Raw genomic sequence first — 21,970 nt, forward strand, 5'->3', positions numbered from 1 at the left:
TCGTCCATAATTAAATGGAATTTACTTTTTACAAGCTTAGAGATTTCGCATGTTATAAATTCCAGTCAGGCAAACAGTCGAGGCATCGAAAAAGGAGCAATTTGCCACCCTGTTAGATGATGATGTTTAATATTGAGAGAGACGGAATCAAACGTCAACTAAAATCAATAAGCTTCGTGAGTTCCGACCTTTTAAAAGTGAATTCGTTTGAATCAGTATAGCAGCGGCTGGTTTACGAGATAAAAACTGGTAGTAGAAATGATGTTACCAATTCCGCGAAGAATATAATAAATCGTACTCTGTTATAGGATTAATTTATTTTTGTTAGAAATGGAATAAATTACTTCATTTCGTTCTGCCTTTTAATAATACAATGCTACGAACGCTTAAATATTTGATAAAACATTACAAAATTCTTCAAGTTTGTAAAGGTTTTGATGGATTTTTTTATTTAGGCGATGGTTTTCTCAGTTCTTCAAAATTAATGTTTAACTGTTTAAAACTGTGTAGATTGACTTAATTTTATTTATTTATGTACGTAAACAACTTGTCTAGTATTTTCCTATCCTATCCCTCGTCAATATCACTTCATTATAAAAGAACGTCGCACAAAAGAAAATAAGTATCTTCACTAAACGCGGCATCTAATGATCATTGCGCAAAAACAATATCCACAAGAAAGAAATAGAAATGAACATCTCTATAAACGACATTGGTAATGACAGTTCGGAATTGTTCAGTTATAATATGAGGGATCGGGTAAAAAATATATGAGGCGTAATATTCCTTATAACTCCAGTTCAATTTTGCGCTCGTGTCCGTATTAATATTAAAACGCGTAATACGAATAAGGCATTATAATACGACCAAAAAATAGATCACTTTTTCTGCAGTATTTTTTTCTTCAATTTGTTATTTTTGTACTGGTATTGTAACTTTGTCTTCGTAATTTTATGTTTCTTTCTCAAGATCATCATTTGCACGCGCAGATATCCCTAATTGTTGTCATTTCAGGTCATATTTTGTCACTTGCCGTTTTACAACATTGAAAGGGTGTGTCGATCATTATACAACTTTGCATGCACCTAATTATGCAAAATCAAAGGGAAGTGCATTTTGACGCATAATTTATGTGACATTTTGTAATCACTTAAGCGGTTAACGTAACCAGCAATTATGATTTTCAAATTATACAGGTGCAAGTAGACATACATATTTATATCTTCGAAACCGACTATAATCCTATTTATACCAGATTTAAAAACACTTTTTATACAGGGTGTATTTTAACAACGTAATGGAACAAAACTTTATCGTATTACAGTCTCTGAATACTCAATAACAAGCATTTTTACACGTCTCCGTATCGCGTGTACCGGAGTCTATTCAGCAGAAGACAGATGTCGAGTTCCTCGTACGTTGGCTGGGAAGGCACGTTGATTGCTGTCTTAGTTTAATTAAATAAACTACTTCGCGGTAATGCCTCAAGTAGGTACTAGAATAAGAGCCGATAAATCTTTATTGCTTTATTGTTAGAGTGGGGTATGTAATAATGATGTTTTAATTGTTTTTTCGTGATAAATAAGAATTGCCTGCATTCTCGCATGACTTTCGCAATTGATGTAATCAGTTGAAAATTTATGTGTGTTAATTATATACATATTGTGTCGCTTTGTAAAAAAAAGTATTTCAATTTATATTAAAGTTTAGTTTGAGTTAAGTATTCAATGAGTTATTTATGTCATTAATATAGTTTTCTTTTAATTATACATATTTTTATTGATTATTATTATAAGAAAAATCGCTTGTACAATGCACAAAACCAATGTACTTCAACAAACCACTCACATATTATAATTACAGCACATATTTGTGATAATTATAAAAATGTACCTATGTATAAAATTGTCGCAAATAAAACACACTTAAAAGCACTTCCCCAGCTCTTACGCTACGCACTTACACCCACACTTAGTGTCAGGTTAAGGTATATGAACACACAGTTGTTAACATTGGCCACTGTGCCGCTGGCTAAAAGAGTAATGAATAAGGCTAGCAATCATGCAGTTCGCTTAAATGTCGCCCATAAATTACCGGGACAATACCTTATAAAATGTTTATTAATTTAATGATTAATAACAGCGCTGTGCAATACCGCAATGGGGTTTAATTGAACCAAATTTAATTGAGTTGTAAATCTTTCCATCTGTCAGCGATACAATTGCGTAATCTGTGACAAAGTAGACTAATTAAAGACAATTTAAAACGCGATCTATTTTTTTCTTTTTACACAATTCATTCGTTTTGAATGCTAAGCTAGCTTCGTGGGTAGAGTCTGCACGGAAAATCGTTTAATTTCAAGTTGAATTGTTCTATGTATTTGTTGATGTTCTATGAAGATTACCGTTTATCATTGAGACATATACATATTTCAACAGAATTTTCACACGTTTTCAGTACCACGAAATTTTATATTTTACAAAATCTTTATTTTTACAAAATCAGCCATACCTACGCCCCGATATTTTCAGATTTTTTTTTCTGCGATATTTCTTTCAAGTAAAAATATAGTCGCATGCATAGAGACACTTGGTTGTAAGGCATTCCGACATCGAAACGGTATTTCCTTATCAAAATGTTCTAGAAAAAAGTTATTAGCTTTTTTTTTAATTTTAAGCATATGGCAGAGTAAAAAATCTAGATAAAGTCTATTTTTAAACGACAAAAATACAATTATCATAGATTAATTAATCAATCATTAATATGCTTGTGAAACCGTTTAGTTTTATATTATTCCAATTGAATTTAATACTAAAAATAGTTTATGACTAATTATTACTCCTATATACCTAATGGTAGAAATGATTCAAAATATATTCGTCTGTCATTTCGGTATCCATAACAAAAAAACATTTTTTCTGTCTATCGGTTTGTTCCGCGTAATCTCTGAAAGGGCTGGACAGGTTTTGAAAGGAATCCCACGGGCAATAACATGTTAAAAGGAGTACCTTCACATACCTTTATTTTGGTTTAGGGCTTTTTTTATAGAGGGGAAATCTTCTTAGATACCCCCGGCTTCCGGGGATGGAACCGTGGTTATGTCGGATTTCTACCGACTAAAACACCACTCTGTTTTGGACGGAACTGTGGGAACGGTTACGGCTCTACCGCGTGTCCCGCCCAGCAGATGCTGGTTTAGGGCTGCCTTTAAGTAAGTTAACAACTAGATAATGACATGGCCTTATAAGAATGCGATAAAATATAAAATAACGATATTTGTTAAATTTATTTACCCCTCAATCTGCAGTTCCATGCTACTAGTCTAGAATCTAAAGAAATTGTCCTTTCGTAAATATATTCAATTCAACGTTGCCCATTCACATTTAAAGTTCAACGCATTAATTAATTTCATATTTAATGTCCATTCATTTACGATATTCATTATTTGTGTGATATTTAATTACGACATTCGCCTATAATTTTCATCAACCGTTAATTCGTAACATAAAGGTACTAATATCAATAGTTATTTTATGGGTATTTATCAAGAATCCTGCCGGTTCTGTTCCGTTCTTACTCTATGTTGAATAGTTGGCCCGAAGGCTAGCAAATTACTTGCTTGCTTTCAATTAAGTTACATTAAAAGGTAATTTAATAAACATGCTCGGTATTACTGTTACTATAAAATATGTGAGGCCAAGTGACTTTTTTTCTTTGGTCTTAAATGATTTAATTTTATGGAATTATCAAAGAGTAGTTAAAGGCACGATAATATTTTAATGTTTACGGTTAAGTTATGAGCTTCCACGAAGTTTTAAAAGCTGTACAATACATTTTTCACTTTTTGTGTTGAATTCTGGAACAAATAGAAGCATGCGCAATTCAGCAAAGGTATTTGCGTATAGAATTTTTAATTACGACTTATCTTAAATTGTATTAATTAAATGTGACTATAGGTATTCAAATAAAATTTTATTTTTAATTATCCCTTATAAAATATCCTCACTACATATCGAAAAGTAGGAAATGTGGTTATAAATAATTAAAAAGCATATTAAAATTTTATGGTCCATAACATAATCAATAATAAATTTAATATCCGGTGCATTAAGCATTTAATACTATAAACACAGTAGATGTAGCGAATTAAGACGCTTGTTACTTGCATCTCCTTTCGTGCGCCGTAATCCGCTTAACCCTACGCTTTAATTGAACTTAATCAAAACAAACCGTCACATTAAATCCGAATGACAAATCGTGAGCAACTTTTTATAGATTGCATAAAACAAAAGAAGCATAATTTAGATTTTCAATATTTTTATCGAAACAGTGATACTATAATTTTAGGTACATTTTCATTCGTAGGTACGTCGCGTCTTTCCAAACTATACAAGGCCAGTACGCAATGGTGTGAAACTAATCACGTATAGTTTGGAAATAACTTTTTACAAAGTTCTTCCAATATATACAACAGCAGTACGCAAATACTCGCGTATACTTTGTAGTGAAGTAAGTAAGAATAGCGCTCCAAAATATACAGCGCCAGTACGCATGCGGACTAATCGTGTATGTTTCGGAGTAAGCGCGGCGTCTTTAAATTGCTCGCGCTTATATTATTGTATTGCTGTTTTGAAATCTATTATTAAAATGCATGTGTATTGTGTATGTATTGTTACGTACTGATCGTATATTTTTTGTATCGAGGATGCTTGTGTCTTCGTATATACCTACTGCACGACTTACAATTGACAATAGTGCTAAAATGAAAGAATCTAATAAGTCCAGAAGAAGACGGTTGCGAAGCAGCTTCGCGGGGCTCCTATATTTGTGTAGTTATAAAAAAACACGAACCTAACCTAACCCAACCTAACCCTTATATCTGTTACCTATTTATTTTTAAGTAAGCTCACCTAATAATATTTTTATTCCATATTTTACTGAATCAATCAAGAAGAATAAAAGTAGATAGATATAGCTGTACAAGTCTTTGATTGCCTATATATTTATTATTTCGCTCAAGCGTAAGTGGTGTAGTAGGTATATTTAGTTATATTTTGCGTACTGATCGTGTATAGTTTGGAACGAAGAAGCAAGCATCCGCGTTACAAAGTATACACGATCAGTACGCAAAAGTCGTGTATATTTTGTAATAACAAACTTAAAAACAGCATTACAAAGTATACACGAGCAGTTTCCTATGGTTGCGTTCTGGCTATGTATAGTTTGGAAATACGCAGGTACGTCACAATACAATAAACTTTATTTTTCTGAAAGTTATTTAAAAAATCATGTTCCAAGCTATGTAATTCCTGAAGTATAGAAAGTGACTGTTTAAAATACTTTAAAATTTACATAGTTATAAGTACCTATATTAATAGAGGAATAAATTAATTGACACTTTATTATGTAACACTACGTGATTATAAAAGTTTAACAGTAGACCAAGACGGTAAAACTAATTCCAGTCATCAAATAATAAAACCCAAGGCTATAAATAAAATAATCACAACTTATTTACTTAACCCCGGTTTACATTAGCTTGTTAACATAAGCAATTAGTTTGTACCGTAAAGTTTATATGTACTTTATCTTATCCAAACCAGACCTTTACTTAACTACCAATATCATTAATCAATTTAGTGCTTGTTGATCTAAGGAACTACTGAACCTAAGTAAGATACTTACTTATTCTAAGTATAGATAGCTAGAAGCTTATAGTGATTGACGATTGACATTTACTTCTAAAGAGCAACCATTTCAGTTTTTAATTCATTATTTATCTATCTATCCACATTATGAATCAACAACAGTGGCCAATAAATATATTCAGTAATATATAGGGTGTCCCAACAAGAACGCAAGATTTAAATTTGACATAAAACGCAGATATTTAAAAAAAATCGTGAAAACTATATTATATCGTAAAGTAGACAAGATGAGGTTATGTGTGGAACAACACATCAGGGAGATGGCCGCCGCGGCTTTGCTGGCACATACGCGATCTTTTAATGAAATTTTCAATGACCGTTTTACATAAATGCTGCGGTATTTCATTAATGCAGCGTCCAATTTCGTCGTTTAAGGCTTGAGTCGTCGTCGGCTTAGTCGCATAAACCATCGATTTAAAAAAAAACCCTAAAGCGCATGATCTAGGTGACCAATTATGGTCCCCAAAGCGTGAAATAACACGACTGGGAAATGACTGATGCAGCAATTGTATTGTTTCTCTGGCTGTATGACATGTGGCGCCGTCTTGTTGAAACCGTACATCCCCTCCTGCATGCAAGATGCATATCTTTCGTCAAAATTCGCGTCATAGTGGATTCGGAAACACCAATTTTTTGAGCTCGGTGTTGAATTGATATGGATGGAGTTTGAGCGACATCATCACGTACAGCTGCGATATTTTCGGTTGATCGACCTGGTCGAAGGCGCGTTGTTGTCTTTACATCACTAACAGACCCAGTTTCAGCAAATTTTTCCATTAATCTCTTTACTGATCGCAATTTCCTTGATCGCAATTTGCGTACTGTAGCCGCAAAACTTTCACCATTTTGGTAAAACACAAATTTTACAATGAGAATGCGTTGATCCTTCGTTTAGCGTTTCATTTTTAATAACCTTATACCTTCTACTAAAAAAAATAACACTTGTTTAAATGTCAAACAATAACACTTCGAATGGCGCCAAATTTAAATCTTGCGTTCTTGTTGGGACACCCTATATAACAGGATTAATTATAATAATCCATGTAACAATATAATATTACATATATTTATTCTCATATTTACAAATTTTTCGATTATAGAGCAATCTCTATTGCTACGCATTATGAGTGGGGCAAAAAATTCGTACAAAAATATTAAATTTAATAAAACACTATGACCCTGTTAAAATATAATATGAATCCGAAAAACAACTTCAACCAACGTATCCTTACTCATCTTCCCATAAATTAAATTCCAATAATAGTTATATAAATAAAAGGAAATGACGAAGTACCTAATTGTGTTCATTAATTGCAAATTAAATAAACTAATTACTGTCGATTTCCTCCCTGATGTCATACTTACGTCGTACTAAGTAGATTAATTAGTTAGTTAGGTACTTGCATTAAATTAAAATAAATAAATGAACATTCACATGGATAGCCGAGTCGGTAGTTAAGCTGACACAAAAAGGACGGTAGCGCTTGTTCAACGACATTCGATAAAACCAGGCAATTAATAATATTATAATATTATTACTTTTCTAAATCAAGGGTAACGTGAATCGGTTTTCCATAATATTATTCTAATAGCTCTAGCTTAGCGTACTTGCAAAATACCAATATTATAAGTTCAAATTAGGCGGGCTGTTATCTTTTTGCGGGCTCTTTTTCGACAAAACTATACTTAATATAAAATTTGGCACATTTAGATCACCGACTAATAAAATTTAGCTAATTTAATATGATAATCAATCTCATAACTATAATTATTATGAATTAGCAGAGAGTGAATAGAGTTCTCTTGTACTCAGTGAAAATATATAAAAATCTTTATTTATATTTTTAGGTAAGTACTAAGTAGGTACATGTATAATTCAGTGATTTTTATAATAAGTTCAAAATGTGACTTGTTTGGCTAGTTTTAATTTTAAAATAATTCATACATGCTTAAAAACATCATCCAATAACCACACAAATAAAAACAAAGGAAGGTCATATATACATGAACGAATCGTATTAACTTATAATATATAGAATTTGTTTCTTCTCAAAATACACAATACGCTCAACCTAACTATAGCCCATAATGACTTTCTAGCTTTTTAGCGTATTACCTTGTGATCTAGTCTAGCCAAATGAGGGTAAAATGGTTCTAGTAAGCCGAACCCTTGAACAGATTGTTAGGAAACATTAAAATAGCTCGAATCTCTAACAACTTCCGCGCGTAAGCTGCATTTACACTATAATTGTATGTGTACGCAGTGCGCAGTGCGCATGCGTCGGACGCAATTATCGCCCGCACTCCGACGCACGTTGCTAATTCGTACTTGCGAATCGAGTGAAAGGGCCGGCTATACTAACTTTAATTGCTCAACCGTTGGCTGCAACGGTTGTATTCGATTTGAAATGTTTTTCTTTTCAAAATACAGCTACTGGGGGTAAATATGAGTTTTTTTAGGCAATTGTGCATGTGGGATGTTTTGTTTGGAACTGTTTGATTAATTTGTTTGTAAAAAGTAAAACAAATATTTACTTATTATTATGTCATACTTATATATCATATTATAAGTAATAATATACAAAATATGGCTGAAGCTGAAGAATTTGTTTGTTTGTATTGACCAAAAATTGCCGCATAATTGATAACAGAAAGTATGTTGAAATGTGTTGTAATTTATGGGTTTTCATATCGCTATAAAGTCCTACTGATAATTTTTTTTGCAAAAAAAGTGCCAAATCACGATGATATTTAATACATAGTATCTCAGATACTTTTGATAAGATATGAGTCATTTGTCTGATAGAAAACGTTCATTAATTCATTATTAATACAAAAAGTGTAATAGAAAAAATACTAATGCCAAGTGTAGCGTGTGATTTGTAACTTCGATTGTATTTAACTTCGTTTTATGGTAATATAGTGAGGAGTAAAAAGTCCGAGGGGTGTCTTGTAATGTGAAGTGTCAGGTGTGTGTGAATCAGATAGAGTGAAATTGAGTGTGCATAACAAAGAGTTAGCTTGTGATTAAAACATCTTAGAAGTTACATTATACATTATTAGTTTTGTGTACAGTAAACAAATAGTATTTCTATTTTATCTAATAACAAATATAATATGTAAATATTTAATATTTATCCCTGTTTGTGAATTCGTAAATTCTTAAGTTACACAGTACGTATAGGGAAAGGCTGTCGCACTTTAATGTGGAGTGACTCCAAATAAGGAAAAAAATAACCAATTAGCAACATTGTCAATAGAAACAACAATTGAATTACAATAATGTATAATGCAGTTTGCAGTTTTTATTAAGTTAACGACCGCATTGCGTTACAATATCACAAGAACTCATATAACAATTAGTTATTAGACGAAGATTGAAATAAACGCACGATCATCTTTGCATTAAGTTTTTGCATCAATAAAGAGAACCGTTAAGAAAATGACACCTATTTTTCTTGTCAGCGCTAACAATTATCAGTAGTTGTAGCATCCGTGAGAGAGTGTATATAATGTCTGTTTAAAATTGCTAATATCGATCGTACCGCGGCCGCGGCCGGTGTAAATATAAATAATAGTTTGTATAATTGTTCATTAGCACGAAACCGGAACGCGAGTAGATGTGAAACCGTTCGGAATATGCGTTTGAGAAATTAATTGCTATTAATGCTGCTTCTTGTATGGGAGACTTCTTTTTATTGACTGGAAACACGTAAATGTCTGCGTCATAGTTCGCAATTCGCATCACATTATGGACATTATATTTTTATAATTATTTAACGTTTGTTTACATTGCGATATGGCCATTTTTATACGCGTTGACATGATAAAGGATATTGCTTCGTAATTCTTATAATACTTGTGTTTATTTTGTGAGGCAACGTTATTTTATAAGATTATTTGTTGACTTAAAAATTAATACACATAAAATACTATTTTACGACATAAAATTGTTCATTTTTCATTCAACACTGACCCTTACCTGTGCCCAAACATAAATAGCAATGAACATTACACAAAACATGAAGATTCATTTTGTGATTAAGCTCGTTTAATAAAGAATAAAAAAAAGGAACTCGTAAACGTATTCTCTATTTGTTTAATACTTTTCATTTCAATAAAATAGCAAAAGAAATTATTAATCAATTCATTTTTTGATTTATTTATTACCACTTTGTGGATCCTGTTGAATAATGTAATTTCCGTTAACGCACTACAGCGTAAAGAATTAAATAAACATAAAAATTTTAATTTATTACCAGAGTCCAGAATATTACTTTCTGCATTTAAAAAGTTTGTAAAATTATTAGTATGTATTACTTTCTTTGGTACCAACATTAGATAATAATTATCACATTGGCGATTGATAAAAATTGCGCCACAAATAAATAATTAATGTAAATTTAAAACATTCAGCGAGTTGATTGCTTTTCTAGGAAAAGCTATAGCAAGGTTAACGAAAATGAAACATTGATTATGATTTAATAAAATTCGTAGAAATTTCGATCAATACCCGCATATAAGTGTCGAAGATAAAATCAACCGGCCAACGCCGCAGCCATGTATATATATACAATATGCCATTCAGTTATTTTTCCAATTTTATGCGACGACGCGCGTTGGAATTAATTTTCCTTTCAAATTAGAATGCAATGCGCATAATTTTATATCCGATGCTTATATTTCATTGTGTTGTGAATGTTATAACTTATCATCATTATCTCGACATTACCGGTCATAGCTGTAATTTATGGTAATTATTATTGACTCCGTTAATTTTGATGGGGTTATTTATATATTGCAGATATATATTGATAGCGCGACGTTTCTATTGTCGCCGGTCACTTAGCACGTAATTATTCTATTTATACATTACAACTTAAGACAGTCTTGATTGTGCTGTCAATAAACAGTAACATTCATGTCGAGGCACACGCAATAATTTATAGGGTAATTTTATTAAAAATGCGACGTCAGTCGTGACTAGAGCCTGCGGTACCTATGTTAGGGTTGGCGACTTTTATTTTTATATTACAATGCGTAAATTAACTTATCGTTCACATGATCTATAATTGCATTGTGGAAATTTTTGCAGCCCTAATTACACCTATCTGTTTAAGTTAATCTTTGTTGTGTTTAATAAACGAATTAAAATATTTCTTATACGATGATTGTATCTAAGATGTATTGATTATAATATTATTGAAAATGGCATGTAGGTATTAAGGAAAGTGGCATTCCAATAATAATACAGTTGAATTAATGAGTGCTTTTTATACTTATAAAACTCAATACATTCAATATGCCATAACAATGGAAGTGTGTTTAAATTAATCATAATGCAGAAAAATTGTTTGCTTGTTGCTGTCATTTCAAACAATAGATTTATTGAATCTTGCTAATAAAGCTACTTTTTAGTAATTCACTACGTTCTAAGCATTCACTCTCACAGGAGCTTCCATTAAAAAGTAACATACATAAAAAAATAATTTTAACACGATAAAAGCACAAAAAGAGATTACGTTATTTGATTAGACCTAATTACATTTCTGAACGTAATTAACTTCCACGTATCATTCCTTTTGTTTTATGGCTAACATTAACAAACTTATTTTTGCAAATACGAAACGAAACAATTGTTGAAATTTGAACTTTATTACTACAACTTACGACACACAGGAAATTATAAAATTGAATATTATGTTTGTAAGAGTAGATGTCTTAGGTCGAGATAAGTTGCCATGTTATTAAGGCATAATTTACGATGTAAATTATTGCTATTTGTTAATAATTTCAATCGTTGTAATACAGCGGCTCATTTGTGATTAACGGTCTAAGTTCACCCTTTTTTAATAAGTTTAGCTAGAAGTGCAACATATATATATATTATTATCGTAATATCTATATAATAATTCGATCCCTGCAACAAATCAAAAAACAATTGATCGAATTTATCAATAAACACAATTTTATATGAATTTTATGTCACAAATAAGAGATAACAATTCAACTTTATTCTTTATTTGACCTTCCAATGCACGTGTATTTTATTATATAAATAAAATAAATAAATAAAAATCGTTTATTTCGAAACAATACATAAATACAAAACAAATTAGACACGACGATCGCCTCAACTAGGAACATACCTGTGCTAGAGACGATCGACGCCTTCCTCTCCAGACTTAGCCAGTATTGTTTAGTTAACTTATATACTAGTAGACTTTACATATTTTATAAAGTAAGTACAGAATAATTAGAAACAAATTGATTTTTTAAATAAGGTTTATACTCTTTTAATAAAACCTTTGCCGATCTCGATTTTTAATTTAACATAATTTCAATTACATTACATTCTGCATCGGAGAATTATATAAGTAGGTAATCAAGTTGAGCTGCAATCATGGGTAATAAAGATTTTATTATGGTTTATTAAACCCTTAAATTATGGTGGCGCAACAAAGTAAAACTCATTTATATATGAGAATACAAAATGTCATATCATAGGTCATAACTCCAAGTGTAATTGTTTAATGAAATAATCATTTTATACAAATAATGCATAATTGTAGACGTAATTGTTTCGAGAATTTATAATTTAATTGGAAACAATTTTTTATACGTTAGCTCGTGTAACATTGAGGTTTTATTTTATTGTTGAGAATGTCTTATGTATGTCTGTATGTATGTTTCTTACTCTTTCACGTAAATACTACCGAACTAATTAGTAATTACAGTGAAATTTAGCACTTATATAGCTATTTTGGATTTACACATAAGATCTTATCATAAGATATAAGGTTTTATCCTGGAAATCCCACGGGAACGGGAACTACGCGCGTTTTTTTTTTTTTTGAAAAAGCGGGCGAAGCCGCGGAAGGAAAGCCTACCTAACTAATAGGTAATTATGAAGAACAGTAAAAATTTATACAAAAAAGATGATCTTGCGGCCGACTATAATCGTTCTTGAATATATATATTTCGTTTCTATATTTGAAACAAATATGTAGATTCAATGATGATATTGATTGAGATCTCACGATTTTATCTGGCGACCTTTAAAAACTGAACCAAACAGCATGCTGCAATTTAAGCGTCACAAATAAAATTCTAGTTGATGAATTAACTCCTTAATAATATTATGTTTATGGTTTGCATTCTTATCACATTAATAATATTTTGCGAATGAGTATTAGTACAAGAGCCCACAGCAGGATTAGTGCGTTCATATTTTTTTTGCTAAATCCAAAATTTTATGTATATTTATAATTAGGAGAATTTGGCCGCAATGCATAAAATTTTGGTTTCAGCAAAAAACTATGAACGCACTAATCCTGATGTGGGATCTTAGCCTATATGAATAAAATTTGATAAAACGATTTTTCATGTCATAAATTCTGTCGATTAAAAAATGAATGAGCGGATTACCGATTCTTGATAAAAATCATAAAATAACATAAATTACTTTAGCTGCAATTCGTTATCAATATTAACAAAAGGAAACAGGAAATTGACAATGTGATAAATGATAAGATATCTGCAAAACATTTTTGCGTACCTACCTTGTAAAATTGCTGATAATATCCATTTTGTAATAGAGAGTTTATTTAATTAACAATTCGTTTCAGAATGCAAATGTAAATAATTGATAAAACACAATTGGTTTTAAATATAGATGTTCATTACTCACAAGTATATCGATGATTCAGTAAACTTATTTGTTATGATGTTGTAAATCTTAGTCACACAGTTTTGAGGAATCCCCGACAGTACATAATTTTCAATTAAATATGAGAAGGAAAACAAACAAATTGCGAAACGACATATTTTTATGAGGAAAAATTGTGCAAAAATTACATACTGATATGTGTCATATTTAAAGATTTTATCAACATTGCAATCGACATGATCAATCAATATGGAATGAACAATATAATATGGATTTTTCATTTGTACATAATAGGTACATATAAGTATGTATGTTTATTCCCACTGTCATCTCACGTTTGATATTATAATTATTAAGACTTGATGGCTATATTATTTACTTTGCTTGTTTATAAATGTTATAATAAGTAGTTAGTTTAATGTACTTACAAAATATATATTAATGTAACTATATTTATATACTTATTTTATTTTATTTTTATTGTTATTATTGTATATATTGTTTTTATTAATTATATTTTAATGCTTAATTTATTAATTGAATTTGCGCCAAGTCGCGTTCTAGCATACATTCCTTACCAATCAGGGTTGCCTGGAAGAGATTGCTTTTAAGCAATAAGGCCGCCTTTTAGTACGTATGTGCCGTGTGTTTTCATTGTATCTTAGAATAGCTTATTTATGTTTGGTATATTATGTACAATAAAGAATAAATAAATAAATAAATAAATATATTACAGAAAAGGTATTGGATGACAATTTTTATAACAATAGATATTATTAATAGTTAATACTTAATAATCGGTTAAGTTAAGGTTCTGGAACCTCTGCATTAAAATTTTCCTTCCCGTATTTCTGCGTTACTCGCTTTGTGGTTTTACTAATTTATTCAATTACGAATCATGATGTGCAATATAATTGTCCTTTTGACTGTATGGGTTTTAAGGTTAAACCATAACGTATATTATTACTTGCTTTCCGCCCCCGGCTTCGCCTGCGCAGTCAAAGAAAAACCGTGGGATTTCCGGGATAAAACCTATCCTATGTCCCGGAGTAAAAAGTAGCCTATGTCCTTTCTCGGGTATTAAAATATCTCCATACCAAATTTCATGCAAATTGGTTCATTAGTTTAGGCGTGATTGAGTAACAGACAGACAGACAGAGTTACTTTCGCATTTATAATATTAGTATGGATTATAGTATGGCAGGATTACTTATTCTACTATTTTCTAATCTAACACAGCCAAAGCATATCAACAAAAGATAAAACTTGATATATAAATACTAAATAATAAATACTCGGGGGGTTATCATTTCCGTACTATAATAGCTTGAGGTAAAATTGATCTATTTACAACTGATAATGGAATTATCATCGAATTACCAATAAATAATTATCAAATTATATCCATTATTATCAGGTGTTACGTAAACATCCTTCCGTTCTCGTGACTCTTGAGAATTATATTGTAATTACAATCAAACACTTGACTCGCACAAATTATGCAAATTATTATTTATTGCTTTAATTAGTGAATAGTAATTTCGATTAATACGAATGTAATTACATAACTGATACCTTAAAATTTCTAGTATTGAGCAAGTTTTCTGCAATTAATTCTTAACAAGTGGAATATTCCTCAGACCTTATATTTATAACATTGCTACTCTATAAAACCAGAAGGTCTGCCTCGTAATATTATTTTATACGGTTCAAAGAACGTTCCTAATAAACTTCATGTTTCCCAGAAGATTTACTTACCTCATTACCACATTTTGTCAAAATATAGATAATAATTGTTAGCATTGAATAGAATTATCACTCTATCTATGATATATCTACTTATATTATAAATGCGAAAGTTTGTGAGGATGGATGTGTATGTGTATGTTTGTTACTCTTTCACGCAATTAAATTTAGCATACTTATACTTTATAGAGGGTCACTTGGATTACCACATAGGATAGGTTTTATCCCGGAAATCATACGGGAACTATGCGGGCTTTCCTTTGAAAACGCAGGTGAAGCCGCGGGCGGAAATCTAGTTTATTATAACTGCAGCTAGAAAATGTTGATACATTTATTTACACATCACAATGGTTTTATTTACATTTAGCATAATTAATACAGTTTTCTTATAAGCTTCATATTATCACACTTATTAATATGCTATTATTGTACTAGGTCCTCGTGTACAATAATAATATATTATAATAAGTAAACACTGATGCATTCCTGATATATCTACATAATTGCACCCACACCGCAAGCATCAGCAATTTGCGAATTAAATTAAATAATTTGTCAAATTATCACACGCGATCTTCATAACTCGGCGAAAATATATGTAACTAGCGGTCCGCCCCGGCTTCGCCCGTGGTACATGTTTACGTTTTCTCTACATAAGAACCATCCTCGTACTTCAAGGAATATAATAAAAAAAGAACTATCGAAATCGGTTCAGCCGTTCTCGAGTTATGCGCTTACCAACACATTTTGCGATTCATTTTTATATATAAGATTAGATTTCACGACATCCGCTCGCAGCTTTAATAATTTAAATATACAGTTTAACAGACCGGTCTTAGGTTTTCCAAACTTCTTTAAACCATCTGTTTACGATGTTCTTTTTTTCTCTTCCCAAGAGATATTTTAATTATTTCTTTATAACTCGTTAGTAGTTTTAATTTTCGTTCAATTATTATAACTGGCAACAAAAAGCGATCGAAAATGGCAACACTTTTTGCCGTGGATACGTTAACGCACATTCTAGCACATACGTCTGTCATTCTTCTTATTTTCTCGGAGCCGTAATGACGGTCCAATTAAAGACAACACTATAATCAAGCGGTAATTAAGTTAATAGCATTAACTTATTAAACGTCGATTGATTACGAGAAACTGAGGTCGGAATTTGCATTGTGAATAATAGATGCTAAACACGATACTGATACGATAGACGTCATTGCTTTACAAAGTTAAGGAATTGATATTTTTTATCTGTTACAATGTAATACAGTTTGTGACTACAAAAACGAACACCACTTAATTAATGTCTTAAGAAAACAATGTATGGACTACGGGTACAAATAGACTTGATCATTTTCGTATTGTATATTCATAATATTATATGATATCATATAGGTAGGTATCTAACACAGTGGGGTTTTGGTCGGTAGGAATCCGACATAACCCACGGCCTTCTTCCCTGGAGGCCGTGGGTATCTATGCAAGATTTCCCCACTAAAAAAAAAAAAAGGTATCTAAATTGAAATTCCAACATGGTTTCATCATTCATGTAACATTTAAATAGGTTTGATATCTACTAAAAGAGCGTGTGTGACGAGCACACGTGCCAGAAGTGAAACTTCTTTCGCAAGATTCAACGATACCAAAATCGTCGGATTACTTATGACGTGACGGTATTGCTATGATGCGACCTTGAAATTTTGGTCACAATGCGCGTAAAGAAGTTTTACTTCAAAAATTGTGCTATATTTATTGTCTAGGATGCACATCTGTTATAGTTACTTCTGGATGTCATTGATTCGACTCTTAGTAACATAATACACAACAACTCTTAGAACAGTGATATCACCAATCAATAAATAAATAAATAATCAATAAATACATAAATAATAAATAAATCAATCAATCAATCAGTAAGAAATATATAAAATACATCGATCGCACAACCCATATAATGTGCTCTACAATCTTCATCTTGACAAAATTAAACTACTCTTATATATTAATATTTAGTATTTACTGATCGTTCAAACCACTGTTAGAAAAATATAGAATGCATCAATCTACCAACTCATATCGCAGAATACATTCCTTCCGTCTAATCATTTTGTAACATTGTACTGCCTATAGTAGAATTAACAATCTCTTCCACAGATTACTACGCACAAGAGTACCAAAAGTACACTAGCATGGGCATATCCGAGCTTACAAAGGACGACTCTCCTAGAACCACGCCGGAGTTACACCGCTCCGACCAGTCCCCGTCAGAGCGTCCGCCCCCGGGCTCCGCGGACAGTGACGACGCTGACGACTTCGCCCCAAAGCGCAAGCAGAGGAGATACAGAACTACCTTCACGAGCTTCCAATTGGAAGAGCTGGAAAAGGCTTTCTCCAGGACGCATTATCCCGATGTGTTTACGAGGTGAGTTTGCGAAGAATCCTTGACAAGCTAGTTTACATTCAAGGTACTTCTATATTAAACTACAATATATTATAGAGATAACTAATAAGAGCGTGTAATAATAAAATGCACAAAATTTAAGCTAAATCACAAATATTAAATGATCAATTATACTAGAGTTAATTTCGATTCCCAAATGATATCATAGATAAAATGGCTGTTCTATTTCTATCAACCTTATCTTTCACCGCAGGATCTAATAGATATTCATAGTTAATATGATTACCTCATATTTACTATAAATTTAAAAATACATTTATCACATCGCAAATCCCTGATAAAGCAATTTGCAAAAGCCTTTGTTTATCCTCATTTCCTTAACTAGATAATAAATAACATCCGCTACTTATTGTTTCATAACCAACATGATAAGATAGAACACAATATTTTATCAATAGTAAAGTCATATCGGAAATGCGTAAATTGAACAAGATTAAGATAATTCGATTAATTATTGATAGATTACGGTAATTTGTACTAAACTTCCTGGGTATATAAATAAATACGGTAATATATCTTATCATAGCATTAATTTCATTACTTAATTAGCCAGATGTTGATAGCTATCAAACCAATTACAGGATGTCCGTTTGATACCAATTATCCTATCAGTTATTTTTCATGCTACATTTTCTTTGATACTCTATATACGGATATGTACCTATGTATATAAAAAACATAAAATATAAATAAGAAAAAGTGCAAAACAACCGATCATTATAGTTAATTTAATTAGACGTAATCTTGTTTTTATTTAATATAAAAGGGAATAAGAAAAACATTTTTCATTATAATCTTAATAAGCTATTTAATTGCTCATAAGCACGCGGCTGATAATAATTAAATAACTACATAATTAGGTATTTATATTTAAAAGGCTTCTCAAGCATTTCCTATACAACAATATATAGGAAAATTGAAATACTTACTACCTACTTATGGGCTATGGCTAAGAGATTGTCTTGATCTTCTGTATTATATCTCAAATTACTCTAGTATTTTCCTTTTTGCCTTGAGACAATTATTGTTCTAAAGCCTTTTTTTGTATGTAATAATGTTAGCTAAATTATGCTTCTCTTATGTTAAAGATTATAGGCAAACAAACAAACAAACAAACAAAAATACTTTCTGGGCAAGTTCCAATGTTAATACATATTAAAAATTACGCGCATAATTTACAATTTGCCTACAACATTTGGAACTGAAAGAAGTTTTATAACAAAGCTTAAAAATGTTTTCAGTTAATTGTTTCTCGTTTGAATATTGAATATGAAGAATAATACTATTCATTTTGTTACAGAGAAGAACTGGCTATGAAGATCGGTCTCACAGAAGCAAGAATACAGGTAATAAATGCATCTTGTTACAATATGTAGATATTCGTATAACGTATGCACTGGAAACATTGTCTTTAGAAGATCTTTGAATATATCTCCATAGTAACTTAAAGACTTTCTTCTTCCGAAAATTTTTATAATCCTTAAAAGGCTTTTTTTATATAATTCTCACAACTTGAACACATACCTAAAGGACCGTTTACATTATAATCCTCCACTCTTTGATCTAATATTATACCATATACCATATTTGATCTTATACCATATTCGTAGATTTTAGGTACAAACTGTTTTTTTTAATTAAGTGACAAATATATACTTTAAATTTTAATATAAACATTCAATATCAACGTATCTTTGTCACAATACCAAATAACTAATATTTTTAATCACTAGGTTACAATTAAATATATAATTATTCAAATATTGGAAAAACGAATGAAGGGCAGACCTCCAGACTTAATTATGTCTGTAGACATTAGGAAAGATAAAAACTATATAATTATTATGATCTACACTGTTTTCACGGAAATTATTTGACGCTCCAATAAGTTTTTCAATTAAACACTATGCAATTACGTTTATCAATGCAAAAACTAATTACATTTATTCTAATAAGAGCGCCATATTATTACAAACAGCGGAACTCGGTTTTTTTCGCAATCGTATTCAATTTCTGAACATATTAATTGTGTTTGATTTGAATACATTTATTAAATAACGCTACATATTTGATTTATTATCTAACTTGACACTACAAAAATACTACTAAAAAATCTCGGTCTAGACACCGAAGGCTGATCGCCTAATTTTCTTAAATACATACCCCAAACAAGGGAACACCAGACTTCACAAAAAGATCAATTGCACGCCTCATAAGCGAAGCGTTGAGGTGGGTACTACTGTCACTTCGCGCAAAACATCTGATTTTTCAAACTTAAAATGTCTTTATGTATCATACATTGCACTTGTAAGATAATACATACACACACATATTAAGAAAAAACACTATTCTTAACGTTCATGATATTTTTGATGTCATTTTTGTTATTTAAACTAGTTAAAAAACAGTTTAAAAAAGTTCTGTCTTGGACGTCCGTGTGTCTGTATGTGCGGATCCTTTTTCTTGTTAACACGATAGCGACCGAAATACTTTACTAATCGAGTCTTTTTTTTTCTCTTACGCTTGAGTATGCTCAGGAATAGAACCCTTTCATTTTTCAGGGTCTGATTCGATGTGGTTTAATTGTTATTAAATAAACAAAAATAATAATTAATAAATATTTATTAAAAAAAAATTATGAGGCGTGCACTTTTGGATTTTCCAAATTTTTTTATTTTAACTCTAGGTATATTGTATGTTCCTATTATATCTTTACTTAATCTTACTAAAAATAATAGTTACACATAAATTATAAATCTACTTCACGTACCTAAACTAATTTTGATACATTATAGCATCTGATACTGTTGTCAATCTATATGTAGAGCAAGATAAAGGTATATTCATACATTATTCTATACCTAAAAATATTGGTTGGTATTCCATACTTCGATGATATTCCGGTTTGGAGTCTCCTCATTTTCGAAAGTTATTAATTTCCTATGTATTTGTGTTTTTGATAACCTTTTTTTAAATTAATTCATAATAATTGATCAAAGTGTATTAGCCGTTCATTATTTTTTTTTAAGAAAACCATTTATAATCATCAAAACTATGAAGTTTACTATGAAAACAGTCTCAATACACAGAATTCAAAAATATGTATTGAATCCAAACCTAATTGGTCCACTATCCACGGCAATAAATTAAGGAGATAGTACTGCAGGCTGTACGGACACAAAATGAAACATTAAAATTTGATAACGCGTAATAAATTTATGTCGCCCTCGTAATGTTTTTATCATTACTGTTACAAATGCGGCTATGAAGGTATATTTTCTATGCTTTGTAGACTTCTATTCAATAAAAAATAAGCGTTAGTAAATGCTCTTGTTCACTTAGACTTTTTGTTAAAATTAAAAAAATTAAACAAGAACCTAACTACAAACTAGATAATTGCTTCTAGCCTAGTTTATTTACGTTCTTTGTAAATTAATATTTATTAACTTCAAGCATCGATACGGCCCCGTAACAAAACCTAATGATAATACAAAAAATATAGAAATCATAATTTTTTTGTCGAAAAAACCTTTCATACCGTTTGTAAACTTCGTAAACGCTTTTTTAGTTTCCAACGAACAGAAATCACTCGCACTAATTGGCACTCATCAAACGAAACTAAAGATCTGCTAAAACACTTTAATTGAAACAATTACAGCAGCTCAGAATCAGTTATTATTTCAAAGAAACGCTAGATATTTTGAGAAATTAATTCGCAACACACACTTACGCCACAGTATTACCATATTTCCTACAGTATGGCGACGAATGTACTTGTGCAGAGAAACGGAGGGGAACTGGCGGGGGGTCGGGCGACGCGAGCCGCTTAATGCAATCACGCTGAGTTTGCATTAACTATCGCGAAAGGACGACGCAGTCGTATTTTTTGTGTAATAATTTTATTATACATAGTTACTTACATATTCCATTATGGCGCGCAAAAACTGTTGCGTTTACGGATGTAAATCTACATTGAAATCCCAGAAGGAAACAATATTTCAGAAAGATTGTATTAATTGTATCTGTTGAATTAAAATCAAAGCTATGTATATGTTGTCCTCATTATTTTCTAATTAGATTGTACATCCCAATGCGAATGCATTACTTAGTTAAATGGTATAATATACAATTAAGAACATCCAAAAATAAAGTGTCCACGTAAATAATATTTAGCAGTGCAATATCTGTAATTATATATTTATGAACAAATAATTACATCAGATTTAATAATTGCAATTATTTTGAATGTACATATGAATAAATGATTTCATCATAATATTAATAATCACAATTGTTTTATTTCCCATTTGTTGCAACCCTAGCGTATTTTCGTGTGGCAGTGTAAGTACCTACGCTGGCGGCGGCATCGCGCGACATCAAAGGCGA

At 31.0% G+C, this 21,970-nt stretch overlaps 1 protein-coding gene across 1 annotated transcript in view; it reads left to right on the forward strand.

The window, feature by feature from the left end:
- LOC149910652 (homeobox protein aristaless-like) overlaps positions 1–21,970 on the forward strand; it is a 51,884-nt gene that overhangs the window by 26,647 nt on the left and 3,267 nt on the right. The window contains exons 2-3 of the mRNA XM_090108246.1: positions 17,278–17,545; positions 18,885–18,930. Of these exons, the coding sequence (XP_089964372.1) occupies positions 17,278–17,545; positions 18,885–18,930 (314 nt within the window). The remainder of the gene's footprint in view (positions 1–17,277; positions 17,546–18,884; positions 18,931–21,970) is intronic.

The sequence above is a fragment of the Colias eurytheme genome, chromosome 2 (assembly GCF_061535395.1).
Source record: "Colias eurytheme isolate Ceu_HAF_F1 chromosome 2, ilColEury1 Martin Lab GWU primary, whole genome shotgun sequence".
Lineage (NCBI taxonomy): Eukaryota > Metazoa > Arthropoda > Insecta > Lepidoptera > Pieridae > Colias > Colias eurytheme.